Genomic DNA, 13476 nt, shown 5'->3' with positions numbered 1-13476 from the left:
GTCATCCTCCAAAACAGGCTAGGCTTAGACCTATTGTTTTGACAACAAGGAGGAATTTGTAGAGCACTCAAGGAAGAATGTTGCTTTTATACAGATCACACAGGAGTGACAAGAGACAGTATGGCCAAGGTCAGAAGGGCTTGAAAAAAAGAAGGATGCAGTGAGGATAGGAACAAGGCTGATTCTAAACTCGGCTCTCATCCTCACACTAGCTTACCATCATGCTCTCATCCATTGCTGGCTTATTGATTCTGCTTGCCTACGGTCCTTGGGCTAATATAAAGTTAACTGGCTTCATCTGGCAACAGAACCAATTGGAAAGACTATTCAGGTACGTTATCAAGGGCATGACCTCGATGATCATGGTCAAAGTGAACCTTTAGAAGGTGATAAATAACCCATGATCAAGGGAGCCACTTCCCAGGGAAGCCTCCTTCTGCTATTGAGAAAACTAGAACACCATTGGGAGTGCAATGAAGAGAGGCCAGAAAGGGCACCTACCCTGGCCTTCATGGGAGTATACCTGGTTGCATGAAGGTCAATGTGAGCAAAACCCTTCCCACCACAAAAAAAAAAAAAAAAATATTGCTGCAGGCATGAGCAATCTCACCAGCCAGGCTGGGTGGCTTGCTTTAAGATGTATATCAAATAACCATCTAGGGAGACCAGGGTCCCTGCTCCCACTCATGGTGAGATAGTGTCAATAGCTCACATTCTTACTTGGAAAAAAAGGGAGGAATTGCCAGGAGTAATCGTGGCATAAGCCTTACAGATTGCAAGGTTTTCCTTAGAATAGCAGATTGAGTTAGAAGTCCCAATCTACCTCCCCCCCTTTTCAATTTCCTGAGAAGTAGAACTTGGGGCTCAGGGGAATGCAGTTAATGCAGTTATTTAGCAACTCCCCTGCTAACAACTTGCTTATCTGCATATCCTGCTCATCTTTAGTGACCTATAATGAAGAACAGCAGACAGGCAGTGCAGTTACGAGGAAACGAACAGCCCCCACTTACGATTCCCCCCACCTTACCTAGATTTCTGCCCTAACCACTAGATAACATGCTAGAGAAAAATAAAATTTTGTAGCTTGATAAGAAGGCCTCTCTTGATGCCTGTTTCTAAGGTCTCTCATCCCTTCATTCTAGATACTTTGGGCTTCATGCCTTCCTTGCTACCCCACTGGTCATGTAAAATAGTGCTAGATAATAGTCCATATTTACACAGCCAATAACTGGGCTGTAGTTGGAATGCTGAATGCTGTTTTTTGAGTGGAAGATGCAGGCATATATACTGACTCACAACACAGTGCAAGCAATCAAGGCTCAAGCATGCAAGTGCTCCCGGTCTTAGTTCCTGTCTAGCAGATGTGTGTTAACAAATCAAGAAGAGTACAAAAAACTACTGTGGCACAAAATGTTCTAGCCAGCAGATTCAGGCTTGCTCAAGGTGCCTCAGGGGTCCAGGCAGGGAGCAACACTCTTTGATTCCTACATATCAGTTCCAATGTTACATAGGTCCTGATAGTCTCAAATAGACTAGACCTCAAGATAGTAAATATAGTTCCCAGTGTGTTGGGCTTCTTTCCTGGATATGTTTGTTGCCCATGTTTACACATACATAGTTAGATTTCCTTCTAGGGTTATTTTGTTTTTGTATTGTACCTTTTATAATTATCTAATTTTCATTTTTGTAAATTAAGTCTCTTATTTCCATTTGGACTCCTTTTTTTTCCTGTACTAAAAGTATTTAAGTATTTATCAAAGATATCCATTTTGATTATGCCTTTGGTAACATATCTGTGCTAGACTTGGATGATATTCACCTGCAGTATTTCTCTCCTTCCAGCATATCTTTGGGAATTTTACTAGAACTTTGACAAAAGCTCAGCCTTCTCATTCTTCATGACCCAAATAACATAAAATCTGTCTGATTTCTGTCTGCGTGTCTCCTTTGTTTCACATAAAATAGTATGTTGCTCGAGCTACTTTTATAATAACACAAGGTTTCACTAGTCACTGTGCATAGTATGTTGTCTTGCCCAGACACTTCTTCTATGGTATTATATTGTTCAATTTGTTTACTTTGAAGTAAACTCCTGTCCTGGTGTGAGTCCATTTGGATGTGTAAATGCAGGGATCTGTAGTATTTCTGAAAGAATGTGAAGTATCAAGACACAAATTAATGATTTTCTCATTTATGTTTATTGAGAAAAGCAGGTTATATTTATTTATGTTGGTATTGAATGACCAGCGGAGGGCATGGAGCCTATGCTGCCACTCAGGACAGACGCCGCCCCCCCCAATCCCTCATGAGAAGCTGTCTTGATGCAAAAGCATGAGGTCTTTTATATTCCAGTGCACTGGGGTCCATAGCCATACTCCACATGGCATAGAGGACTGGGAACCCTGGGCACAGGGTTCAGACAGCTTTTATAGGGTCACAAACCAATCATCTCATAGCATGCAGTGCGGACCAATCAATTTGAACCATCTAAGCCTGCACTTAGCCCAGGAAGCCTGCTTTCGCTAGGGCTTCTGGGTAGCGTGGCATGGCTCATTTCCTATTTTCATTCACTCACAGGTGTTGTCATAAAACCACCCTGTTGTAAACAGTCAAGAATGACCTTTTGCCTACTCACTGCCAGGGGGCAGAGTCTAGGGAAAAGTAGGCTAAATTTTTCCATCCTCCCAGCTCATGGAAATAATGAACTCTTTGACCATCACCTATGGTAACTCATGGGCTGTGAGTTAGGCCCTTTGTATGTGGGAAACACTTGTGAACCATGAACTATTGGAGGACTCCTGACAGTAGGACAAGGATCAAACCTTGGTACTTGAGCTATATTGTTGAAGCCCAATCCTCATGATGGGATGCCATGCTCAGACAAAATGCAAGGGAGAGGCTTGGTACTTCCCCTACTTAAAGTGCCAAACTTTGTTGAATCCTCATGGGAGCCCTGGACCGTGAAGAGGACTAGTTGACTGGGGGATTTCTCTTCATCACAGGAGAAATCCATGAAGATGAAGTCTTAATTCTGAACATCTATTGCCCAAATACATAGGCTCAATACTAAAACTCTAATCTCACACAAAACCTTACACACTTAGAGAGGGAGACTTCCAGAACCCACTCTCACCACTAGACAGTCCCACCAGACAGAAACTTAACACAGAATCAAAAGAACTAACAGAAGTTATGTCCCAATTGGCTTTAACAGACATTTATAGAACATTCCATCAAACACGAAGAATATACCTTCTTCTCAGTTTCACACGGAACCTTCTCTAAAATTGAACACATACTTGGCAACATAACAAAGGTCAACATATCCAAACAATTTGAAATAGCCTCCTGTATCTTATCAGACCACCATGCTTTAAAGTTGGAATTCAACAACAACAGATTGCAGAAACCCTATAAACTCGTGGAAATTGAAAAAATGCCCAGTTGCAAAATTCCTGGGTCAAGGAAGAAATAAAGAAATTGATTAAAGACTTCCTAGACTTCAATAAAAATGAAGACACGACATAGGCAAGCTTATGGTACACTTTGAAATCAGTAGAATGAGTAAACCATTGTACTAAAGGCCTATATGAAGAAAATGGAGGATAGTCACATTAAAGAATAAACAGCACAGTTCAAAGACCCAGAAAAAGACGAAAACTCACCATGGAGGACTAGATGGCAAGAAAAATCATTTTGGGTGCTGAGATGAATAAAGTAGAAACTCGTGGTGGGGCTTATCAGGGAAGAGAGGTGGGTGGCAGCCAGAAGTTGACATCGATCATTCCTCAAACCCTGTAAGACCTTCCTAGCCACTTGATCACCTTGAAGCTGGGCAATGGCATGATGTATCGAAAAAGTGTCAGTGACGTTCTAGTACTTATATCCCCCAAACCTAAAAACTGTCAGCTAGGCGTTGCTAACATCTTTAATCCCAGAATCTAGAGACAGAGGCACCCAGATCACAAAAAGTCAAGCTTAATCTCATTTTCAAATAGAATTCCAGGAAAACCAAAGCTGATATACATAAAAATAAAAAACTAAAAGTAACAAAACAAAACAAAACAAAAAAAACCAAGACGACAACAAAACTTGTGCCAATTGTCAGTGGTGCCACCTTTAATCCCAGCAAGCAGGAGTCAGAGGCAGGAGGATGTGTGTGAGTTCCAGATCTTCGTGGACTACAGAGCTTGTTCCAGGACAGGCTCCAAAACAAGAGGGAGAAACCCTGTCTCAAAAATACCAAAAAGAAAGACAGAAAGAAAGGAAGAAAGAAAGAAAGAAAGAAAGAAAGGAAGATTGAAAGAAAGAACAAAAGAGAGAGAGAGAGAGAGAGAGAGAGAGAGAGAGAGAGAGAGAGAGAGAAAGAGAGAGAGAGGGGAAGGAAAGAAGGGAGAAAGGAAGGAAAGAGAAAAGATAAGAAATCTGGAACCAATCCAAGAATTAATTACAGTGAAGATTTGCATGTAAAGCTCATTGGGCAGATTAATGTACTGTGTGACACACTGCAGTCTTCTGAAGTCATTAAGGCCTTAGTGTAAGAAGAAACTCTCAGAACTTCAAATTAAATCAGGAAGCAGAGAGAGGGAATGAAGTAGGCTAGACTCCTTAATCTCAAGGACAAGCCCAGTGATGGAAATCTGCCTTTGGGATAACATTGTTGGGTGTGAACTTCACTACATCTCTAATGAACCTCAACCTAGACATGGAGTGCACCCCTGGGAGACATCCTTTTTTGATGGATTTACCCTTAGTCAAGAGGTATGAAATACCCCTCTAGGAGGATCTAGAGCTGGGAGGTGTGAAGTCACACGCCTTTAATCCGGATCTAGAGGCCAGAAGACACACCTTTATTATGGCCACACCTTCTACTGGTTGACTATATAAGGCCATTTGAGAAGGAGGGTTTGCTCTTTCCTGCCTTGCCCAGGCCTGGTTAGCAGTCCATTCCATGTCTGGAATTAGAGACTATTTCTTTGGTGTTCCAGCATATACTGAAGATTTGTTGAGAGATACGGCCTTGTGGATTGAAAACCTCTTGGAGTTTTGACTACAGTCTGTAAGTCATTCCAATGAATTCTGGAAGGTGGTGGAGGTGGTGACTGAATTATTGTATGAGATACTCTGTTGCTTAGAGAATCCTGAGTAATACATTTAAAAAGGCTCCATCACATGAAATTCCACGCATATGGCAAAAGCTCATACTCAAATGCCTAAGACCACAGGGACCTTTCTCATTTAAAGGGGCACCGTGCTTTAGTTCACATTATCTCAGGCATTGTGAGCACTTGGTTTTCAGTAGCAAGTGTTCCTTGCTTGGAACACTGCAGAAAGCATAGAGCTGAAACTTTCTAGGAAGCAAGACTTTGATGAGCAGAGAAATTTGATTCACTGTCACCAGCCAACCTAAACACCCAGCTCGGTAAAAAACCACAGTTTCCTAGTTCCAGGGCTTGTAAGTCTGTTCCCTATCAGAGTGCTAATAAATTCTTCCTCCCAGAATTGACTTTTCCATGGGACTTTATCACAGAAAAGATGAAAATGACTAGGGCACTGGTATGGTCAAGATTCTGAGAAAGAAATACAAGAAAGAAAAAAAAATCCCACAATCACTGCCAGTTCTCACCACTCACAAATTCACCATTGGTTTGTTCTTGTGAAATTGCACAGAGGGCTCATGAGCAACACTCGATATTAGGTAGTGTCTACACAGTCTTGAACTGGGCCTTTTCCTTGGACATTGTAGTCACTGTCTGATTCCTACACTGCAGTTAGAATGTTAGAATGGTCCAGATTTGGAGATCTCTAATGGACTGGACCTCAATGTAGTGAATATGTTTCCCAGTGGTTTTATTTCCCTTCCCTAGAGTTATGTGTGGTCTTTCCTATTTATTTTACAATGTTAGTATGTATTCTATGGTTAATGTATGCCTATAGTTTACTTTCGCCATTAATCATCAGCTAATATTCAGTTTTGAAAATTAAGTCTCTTATTTCCCTTTGTATTTTTGTCCTGTATTAAAACATTTTTAAGAATATACCACACATGCCGTTTTGATTATACCATCTGTCTTTTAATTTTATTCATTTATTTTTTATTTTACATGTCTATCCCAGTTCCCTCTCCATCCATCCCTCCCTCTCTCCCTCTCTCCCCCCTCCCATGTTCCTTCACAACCCTCCCCTCCCATCACCCCACCCCATTCCTTGTATAGGGCTATGCTATCCAGGTGGGGTCATGTAAATCTGTCAAGTCATTTGAAGTCAGAACTAGGACTTCTCTCTTGGTTCTAGGTTAATGAATTTTCCCTGTATGGGGGATGTGTCTGCAAGGTCCTTTTGTGCACCAGGAATACATCCTGGTTCCACTGTCTGAGGTACCTTAGACTGCTCAGTCCTTCTAGCTGATACCCAATTTCAGGGGGTCTGAGTTAGTTCCATGCTGGATTCCCAGCTATCAGTCTGAGGCCTTGTTCAGGTCAGCAGTCTCTATGTGTTTCTGCAACCTGGTCTTGTCCTCTCTCTCTCTACATCTTGATTCTAGTTTGACTAAGTGTTTAGTTGTGGGTGTTTGCTTCTGTTTCAAACAGGTTCAAGATGAGAGCTGCATGATGGGGGATGAATTAGTTGTTGATCTCACTATCCGAGAAGGGCATTTATGGTAGCCTTTCCACAGTTGCTCCAATTGTTATTTGGCAGCAGTCTTGAAGGCCTCTAGACCTTTCTTTAGGTTCATTTTTCTCTTCAAACCCAATAATGGCTCCCCCTTGTATGTCTGGTCTCTCTTCCTCTCCATCTCTCTCTCTCCGTCTCTCCCTCTTCTGTCTTTTATTCCTACCCCTGACTCGCACGTGCTTTCCTCTCCTCACCTTCTTTCTCCTACTTCTCTCTCTACTCACTGCCCAACACCCCCCTTCCCATGTGCACTGGAGGACTAGTTCCCCCCTTCTGTGAGGGATATTGTATGACTCTCTTAGAATACAACTTGTTTCCTCATTCTTTGGAGGTGTGAATTATAGGCTGGTGATCCTTTGCTCTAGATCTAAAATCCATATATGAGCGAGTACATACCATTTTCATCTTTTTCAGACTGTGTTACCTCATTCAGGATGGTTCCTTCAACTTCCGTCCAATGCCTGCGATTTTCAAGATTCCATTATTTTTTTCTGCAGAGTAGTATTCCATTGTGTAGATGTGCCACATTTCTTTATCCATTTTTCAGTTGAGGGATATCTAGGTTGCTTCCAGGTCATTGCTATTACAAATAATGCTGAGATAGTTACCCAGAAATTTGTCCATTTCCTTTGAATTTTCAAGTATTGTGGAATACAGGTTTTCAAAGTATAACCTGAAAATTGTCTGGATTTCCTCTTTGTCTATTGTTATGTTCCCCTTTTTGTTTCTGATTTTGTCAATTTAGTTGTTCTTTCTCTGCAATTTGGTCAGTTTGGAGAAAGTTTTGTAGCTTGTTGATTTTATAAAAAAACCAACTCTTTGTTGCTTTGATCTTTTTGTATTGATTTCCTGGTGTCTATTTTGTTGATTTCAGCTCTCAAATTGATTATTTCCTGGTGTCTACTCTTCCGGGCTGAGTTTGCTTCTTTTTGTTCTAAGGATTTCAGTTGTGCTGATAATTCTCTTATGTGACTATTCTCTGTTTTCTTCATATGGGCACTTAGTGCAATGATCTTCCCTCGTAACACTGCTTTCAAGGTGTCCCATATGTTCGAGTATGTTCTGGTCGAGTTTTAGGAAGTCCTTAATTTCTTTCTTTATATGTTCTTTGACCCAGGTGTGGTGCCACTGCACATGTTCAGTTTCCATGGGTTTGTAGGTTTTCTGCCATTTGTGTTGTTGTTGATTTCCAATTTTAATGCATGGTGGTCTGTTAAGATATAGCTGACACTCCAATTCTCTTGTACCTATTGAGGTTTGTTATATTGCCTAGTATGTGGTCCATTTTAGAGAAGGTTCCATGTAGAGCATAGAAGAAGTTATATTCTTTGTGTTTGGAGGGAAAGTTCTATAGATGTCTGTTAAACCCAGTTGAGACTTCTGTTAGTTCTTTTGTTTCTTTATTAACTTTCTGATTGGTGGTCCCCTCTGTTGGTGAGGCTGGTGTGTTTAAGTCTCCTACTATAAGTGTGTGAGGTTTTATGTGAGGTTTGAGTTTTAGTGGTGTTTCTTTTATGAATGTGGGTGTCTTTGCATTTGGGCCATAGATGTTCAGAATTGAGACTTTGTGTTGATGGACTCCTTGTGATGGATATGAAATGACCATCTTCATCTCTTTTGATTAATTTTTGTTTGAAGTCTAACTTATTAGATACTAGGATAGCCACACCTGCTTTCTTCTTGGGTCCATTTGATAGGAAGATTTTATTCCCAACCATTTACCCTCAGGTAATGTCTATATTTGAATCTTAGATGAGTTTCTTGTAGACAACAGAAGGATGAATTCTGTCTTTACATCCATTCTGTTAGCCCGTGTCGGGCTGGATTTGTAGATACATATTGTGAAAATGTGGCTTTGTCAATAAATATCTTCTTTACTACATCTATAGTGATTGAGAGTTTTGCTGGGTATAGTAGCCTGGGCTGGCATCCCTAAACTCTTAGAATTGTAAAACATCCATCCAAGACCTTCTTGCCATGAGGGTTTCCATGGAGAAGTCAGGTATAGTTTTGATAGGTCTGCCTTTAGATGTTACCTGTACTTTTTCCTTCACTGCTCTTAGTATTCTTTCATTATTCTGTATGTTATGCGTTTTGATTATTATATAGGTCTGCCTTTAGATGTTACCTGTACTTTTTCCTTCACTGCTCTTAGTATTCTTTCATTATTCTGTATGTTATGCGTTTGTTGGCGCCGGCCGCCCCCGCGCTCCGTTGCGTTTTGATTATTATATAGGTCTGCCTTTAGATGTTACCTGTACTTTGTCCTTCACTGCTCTTAGTATTCTTTCATTATTCTGTATGTTATGCGTTTTGATTATTATATGTCGAGGGTTTTTTTCCTTTGGTCCAGTCTATTTGGTGTCCATTATGCTTCTTGTACTTTCAAGGGCATGTCCTTCTTCTGATTGGGAAAGTTTTCCTCAAAGATTTTGTTGAATATGGTTTCAGCACCTTTGAGCTGGGCTTCCTCACCTTCCTCTATGCCTATTATTCTTATGTTTAGTGTTTTCATGGTGTCCCACACTTCTTGGATGTTTTTTGTTAAGGATTGGTTGGATTTACAATTTTCTTTAGTCGATGAATCTATTTCCTCTAGTTTATCTTCCGCGACTGTGATTTTCTCTTCCATCTCTTAAATTCTGTTGGTTATGCTTGCATCTGTAGTTCCCTATCATTTGACCAGTTTTTCTATTTCCAGCATTCCTTACGTTTGTCTTTATTTTCTCTATTTCAGATTTCAAGTCTTGAACCATTTCCTTCACCTGCTTAATTGTTTTATTCTTGGCTTTCTGTACTTTCTTTATTTTCCTTACAAATTTGTTCATTTCTTCCAATTTTTTGTTTGTTTATTCTTCCATTTCTTTGAGGAATTTTCTCATATGTTCTTTGAGGCCCTCTATCATTTTTATGATTATAATATTGAAGTCGTTCTCTTCTGCTTCATCTGCCTTGTGTTATGGTCTGGTTTGTGTAGATTCCCTAGATTCTGCTGGTGTCATGCTTGTCTTTCTGTTAGGTGTTTTGTTGCATTGCCATCTTCCCACAGCTTATTCCGGTAGGTGTCTCTGTCTCTATGGTACTTCCCCAATGGGCTTTGTTGGGTCAGATGTTGGATGTCTGTAGGTCTGGGTGGTCCAAGCTCTCTAGGAGTTTTTACTGCAGGCAGGGGCCTGACAATGGTTATCAATGATCAGGCTCCAGCAAAAGACTGGAGCTGGGAGTCAAAGATCTCAAATGTTGCAACTCCGGGTGTTCCTTAAGCTGATAGGCAGATCTAGCCTGAGCCTTGCACTCTAAAGCTGAGGCCTCCTTAGCAGAGGCCCTGCGATGGGTGTCCTGATTATACCATCTCAAACATGCCTGTGCTGTACTTTGATCATATTCTCCTGGAGCCTTTCGATCCTTCCTGCATATCTTTGTGACAGATACCAAGACTTTGGAAAAAGCTCAGTTTCCCTGCTTGCTCCTGACCCAGACAACTCAAAATAGATCTGATTTCAGTTTGTGTATCTGCTTTGTTTTATGTGAAACTATATCTGGTTCTAGCTACCTTATTTATAACACGGGGGTTCACAACTCAATGTGCTTAGAGTGTGGGCTCCTCCCCAGAGTCTCCTTATATGCTATGCCATTGTTAATTTGTTTTGTGTGAAGTCCAATCCTTTTCCTGTGTGAGTCCATTACGTCGTGAATGAAGGGATCTGTCATGTTTTGCTGAGATGAATGTAAAGTACACAGGAATCTCCGAAATGATTTTCTCATCTATGTTCATTGAGGAAAGGAGTTTAGTGTTTATTTGTGTGCTCATTTGCTTGGTGGCTCAAGGCAATACTGACACTGGGATCATTTGTCAGACATTCCTTTCCTTTTTCTTTCAAGAAGTGTTTTCTTCTTGAACTGGTGTTTGTCTTTGCGGTTCTATTCCTGCCACAAACACAATGACCAACAAGAAAGTTCATCATGAAAGGGGTTAAGCTGCTTACACATACAAGGTGGCTGTATATCTCTAAGAAAGTCAGGACAGAAACTCAAACACAGCAGGTTCCTTGAGGCAGGCACTGATGCAGAATCCATGGAAGGGTGCTACTTCCGTTCTTCATCAGTCTGCTTTAGAATAGAAGCCAGGACCACAAGTCCAAGGGTACCACTCACTCTGGGATTGGCCCTCCCGCATTGATTACTGATTGAGAAAATGCCTAAAAGCTGTGTATCCTGGAGGTCTCTTCAACTGAGTTCCACTCCTTTCAGATGGCACTATTTGTGTCAGGTTTGCACACTATTAAGTCCAGGACAGTGTACATTCACATCCAAAGTTTTTATAGAATCAATGAATCCAAGAGGCCAGGGCTTTGGGCTTTGCTTGGTTTGGAGCCAGTTTGTTACCATCCACACTTGTTTCTCAAGGAATTCTTTACATTCTTTCTAATTTTCTGTGATTTAAGAGTTGAAACATCCTTAAAAATCCTTCTGGATTGTAAGATTCTTAGGATAACAAAATTTCCCTATATTTTGTACCTACTGTCTCTTAATCAGATTGGCCAAGGGTTCTCATTCTAATGCATTCTTGACCATGACACACATCATGATTCCTTTCACCCAAGTATTGTCTTTTCCATATACATAGCAGTGATTCCACTCTATTTTATGTTTATGATGATTTCTCTTCAAGTGTTTTGTGTTGGGATCTTATAGTATTTGAAGTGTGCCATCATTAGGACTTTGGGTGCATCATATATTTTTTGATATGTCATATTTCACAGAAGATAATTCATAGCATTGGACCACCATGTAAAATTGCTTTCATTTCTGTTTCTAGCATTGATTGCACCACAAATTATCAAGATAAAATGGGTGAAATTCCAGTAAGCATCATGGCCAGCCACTTGGAAGAGGACATCCTCCAACAGGACTTCAGAATCTTAAAATCTCTAGATTTTGGTTCATTTGGGGAGGTGAAGCTTGCATGCCATCTTCCTACAAATACACAGGTTGCTGTCAAGGTGCTGGAGAAAAATCCAACTGCTGTGACTGACAACACCTCTGAAATAGAGATCCTTCAGTCTTTGGAACATAGAAATATAGTTCGATTTTTTCATGCCATTGACACAGTGAACATGACTTATGTTGTTATGGAGTATGTTCCTGGAAAGAATTTGGAGATGTTCCTCAGGAACGTAGCCTATCTGACAGAGGATGAAGCTAGACCAATATTCCAACAGGTGGTGACTGCGGTGCACTTTCTCCACCAAAGACTCATTGCACATCGTGATATTAAATTGGAGAATATCCTTATCGACAGAGCTGGAAACGTCAAGCTTTGTGACTTTGGATTGGCCATTCAGCTCAAAGAGGGGCAGATGTTGAAAGAGAGCTGTGGCTCCTTGCACTATATGGCTCCAGAGATCTTGGCAGGGAAACCCTATGATGGGCTGGCAGTTGACATGTGGAGCTTGGGAGTTGTCCTGTATGTGCTGGTCACAGGACAATTTCCATATGAAGAAAGGACTTATCATGGTATGCATAAGGTCATCAGCAAAACAAAATATCCACTTCCCTACCACCTATCAAAGCCCTGTTGCCAAACCATTGGACGATTACTCGCAGTCCCGACCAGGCACAGGATAACAATAAGTCAGCTCCAGGAAAGAAGATGGCTGGGCCACATTAAAGATCATGTAGAACCAGCAAAGAAGGAAATCCTTCTGAGGGTCATAGACATATTGTGCACCAGTGGCTATAGCTGTGAAGAAATCGTGTCAACCCTAACTCACAGACAACCAAATACTAAATTAGCAGCGACTGTCAATATACTTAAACATAAGTTGATCTCTGGGGAGTGTCATCAGGAAAATGGGAATTCCTGTTTAAACAACAGCTGTGTAGGAGCTCTTCAGCCCCTTTTCCCGTTGAAGAGGACCGCCAGTGTACCTTCCATTCATAAAATTATACAAGCTGGGAATTATAACTTCGAGGAGGAAGGTGAAGAAGGAAAAGCCAAGAGATTCCAAAGTGAAAACATGCTCGACAAACTCTCCTGCTTAGAGATGTTGCCCAGTTCAGAGGAAAGACTCAAGAAAGGAAATGATTGGATGGCTAATGTCATCCACAGTGCTACCAGGTACTTTGCAATGCACATGAAGTGTGTTGACAGCCAGCCTTGTGATGGCACCACATGTGAATCAGGTCTGCATGCAACACCGACAACGATTTTGAGCACGATCTCCTCTTCACAGCAACCACCCTTGAGGACCAACATGTCCAATGACCAGGCTCAGGTACCACCCACAATCTCAGGATCGAGGGCATTCAGGGCCTGGAAACTGATAAAGAAACGATTATCCCATGCGCTCAGAGAACTGTGCTGTCTTCCTGAACCATTTCCTGGAGAATCCTGGACCCTCTTGTAACCTACAAACAAACAAACAAACAAAAAAAAAAAGACAGAAAAAAAAAAAGAAAAAGAAAAAAATTGAGTGTATAAAAGACCTGTGTGCTCTGGCCATCAAAATGTTTTCCTCTTTATTAGTTTGTCTATGTTAATTTAATAAAGAACCTACTGTTAATGACAAGAATCTGCCAGAAGTAACCAAACTAAGACATTTAGCAATAATGGAGAGGATGACCTAACTGGTCTAAGCTTTCAATTAGATTGAGGTTTTGGTCAAGAATCATCATCCAGTCATCATTCCATAACTGACTGAAGCAGATGATGAGATCGGCAACCAAGCAACAGGCCAACCTCTAGGAAGACAGTTCACGACAGGAAGGAGGGAATCTATGAGCCAGGAAGATCAAGAC

The 13476-nt window shown here is 41.0% G+C and overlaps 1 protein-coding gene across 1 annotated transcript; it reads left to right on the top strand.

The window, feature by feature from the left end:
• Window positions 1–11525: 11525 nt before the first annotated feature.
• LOC127233680 (putative sperm motility kinase W) lies at window positions 11526–13085 on the top strand. The gene has a single exon (XM_051200224.1). The coding sequence runs from the start codon at window positions 11526–11528 to the stop codon at window positions 13083–13085; it is 1560 nt and encodes a 519-aa protein (XP_051056181.1).
• Window positions 13086–13476: the final 391 nt, after the last annotated feature.

The sequence above is a fragment of the Phodopus roborovskii genome, unplaced genomic scaffold, assembly GCF_943737965.1.
Source record: "Phodopus roborovskii unplaced genomic scaffold, PHOROB, whole genome shotgun sequence".
NCBI classification, from domain to species: Eukaryota; Metazoa; Chordata; class Mammalia; order Rodentia; family Cricetidae; genus Phodopus; species Phodopus roborovskii.
Note: the sequence above shows the minus strand (reverse complement) of the source record. Positions and strands in the feature narration are given on the sequence as shown.

What these genes read in the sequence shown, in the direction of transcription:
- LOC127233680 (XM_051200224.1), top strand. Translation starts at nt 11,526, where the DNA reads ATGGGTGAAATTCCAGTAAGCATCATGGCCAGCCACTTGGAAGAGGAC.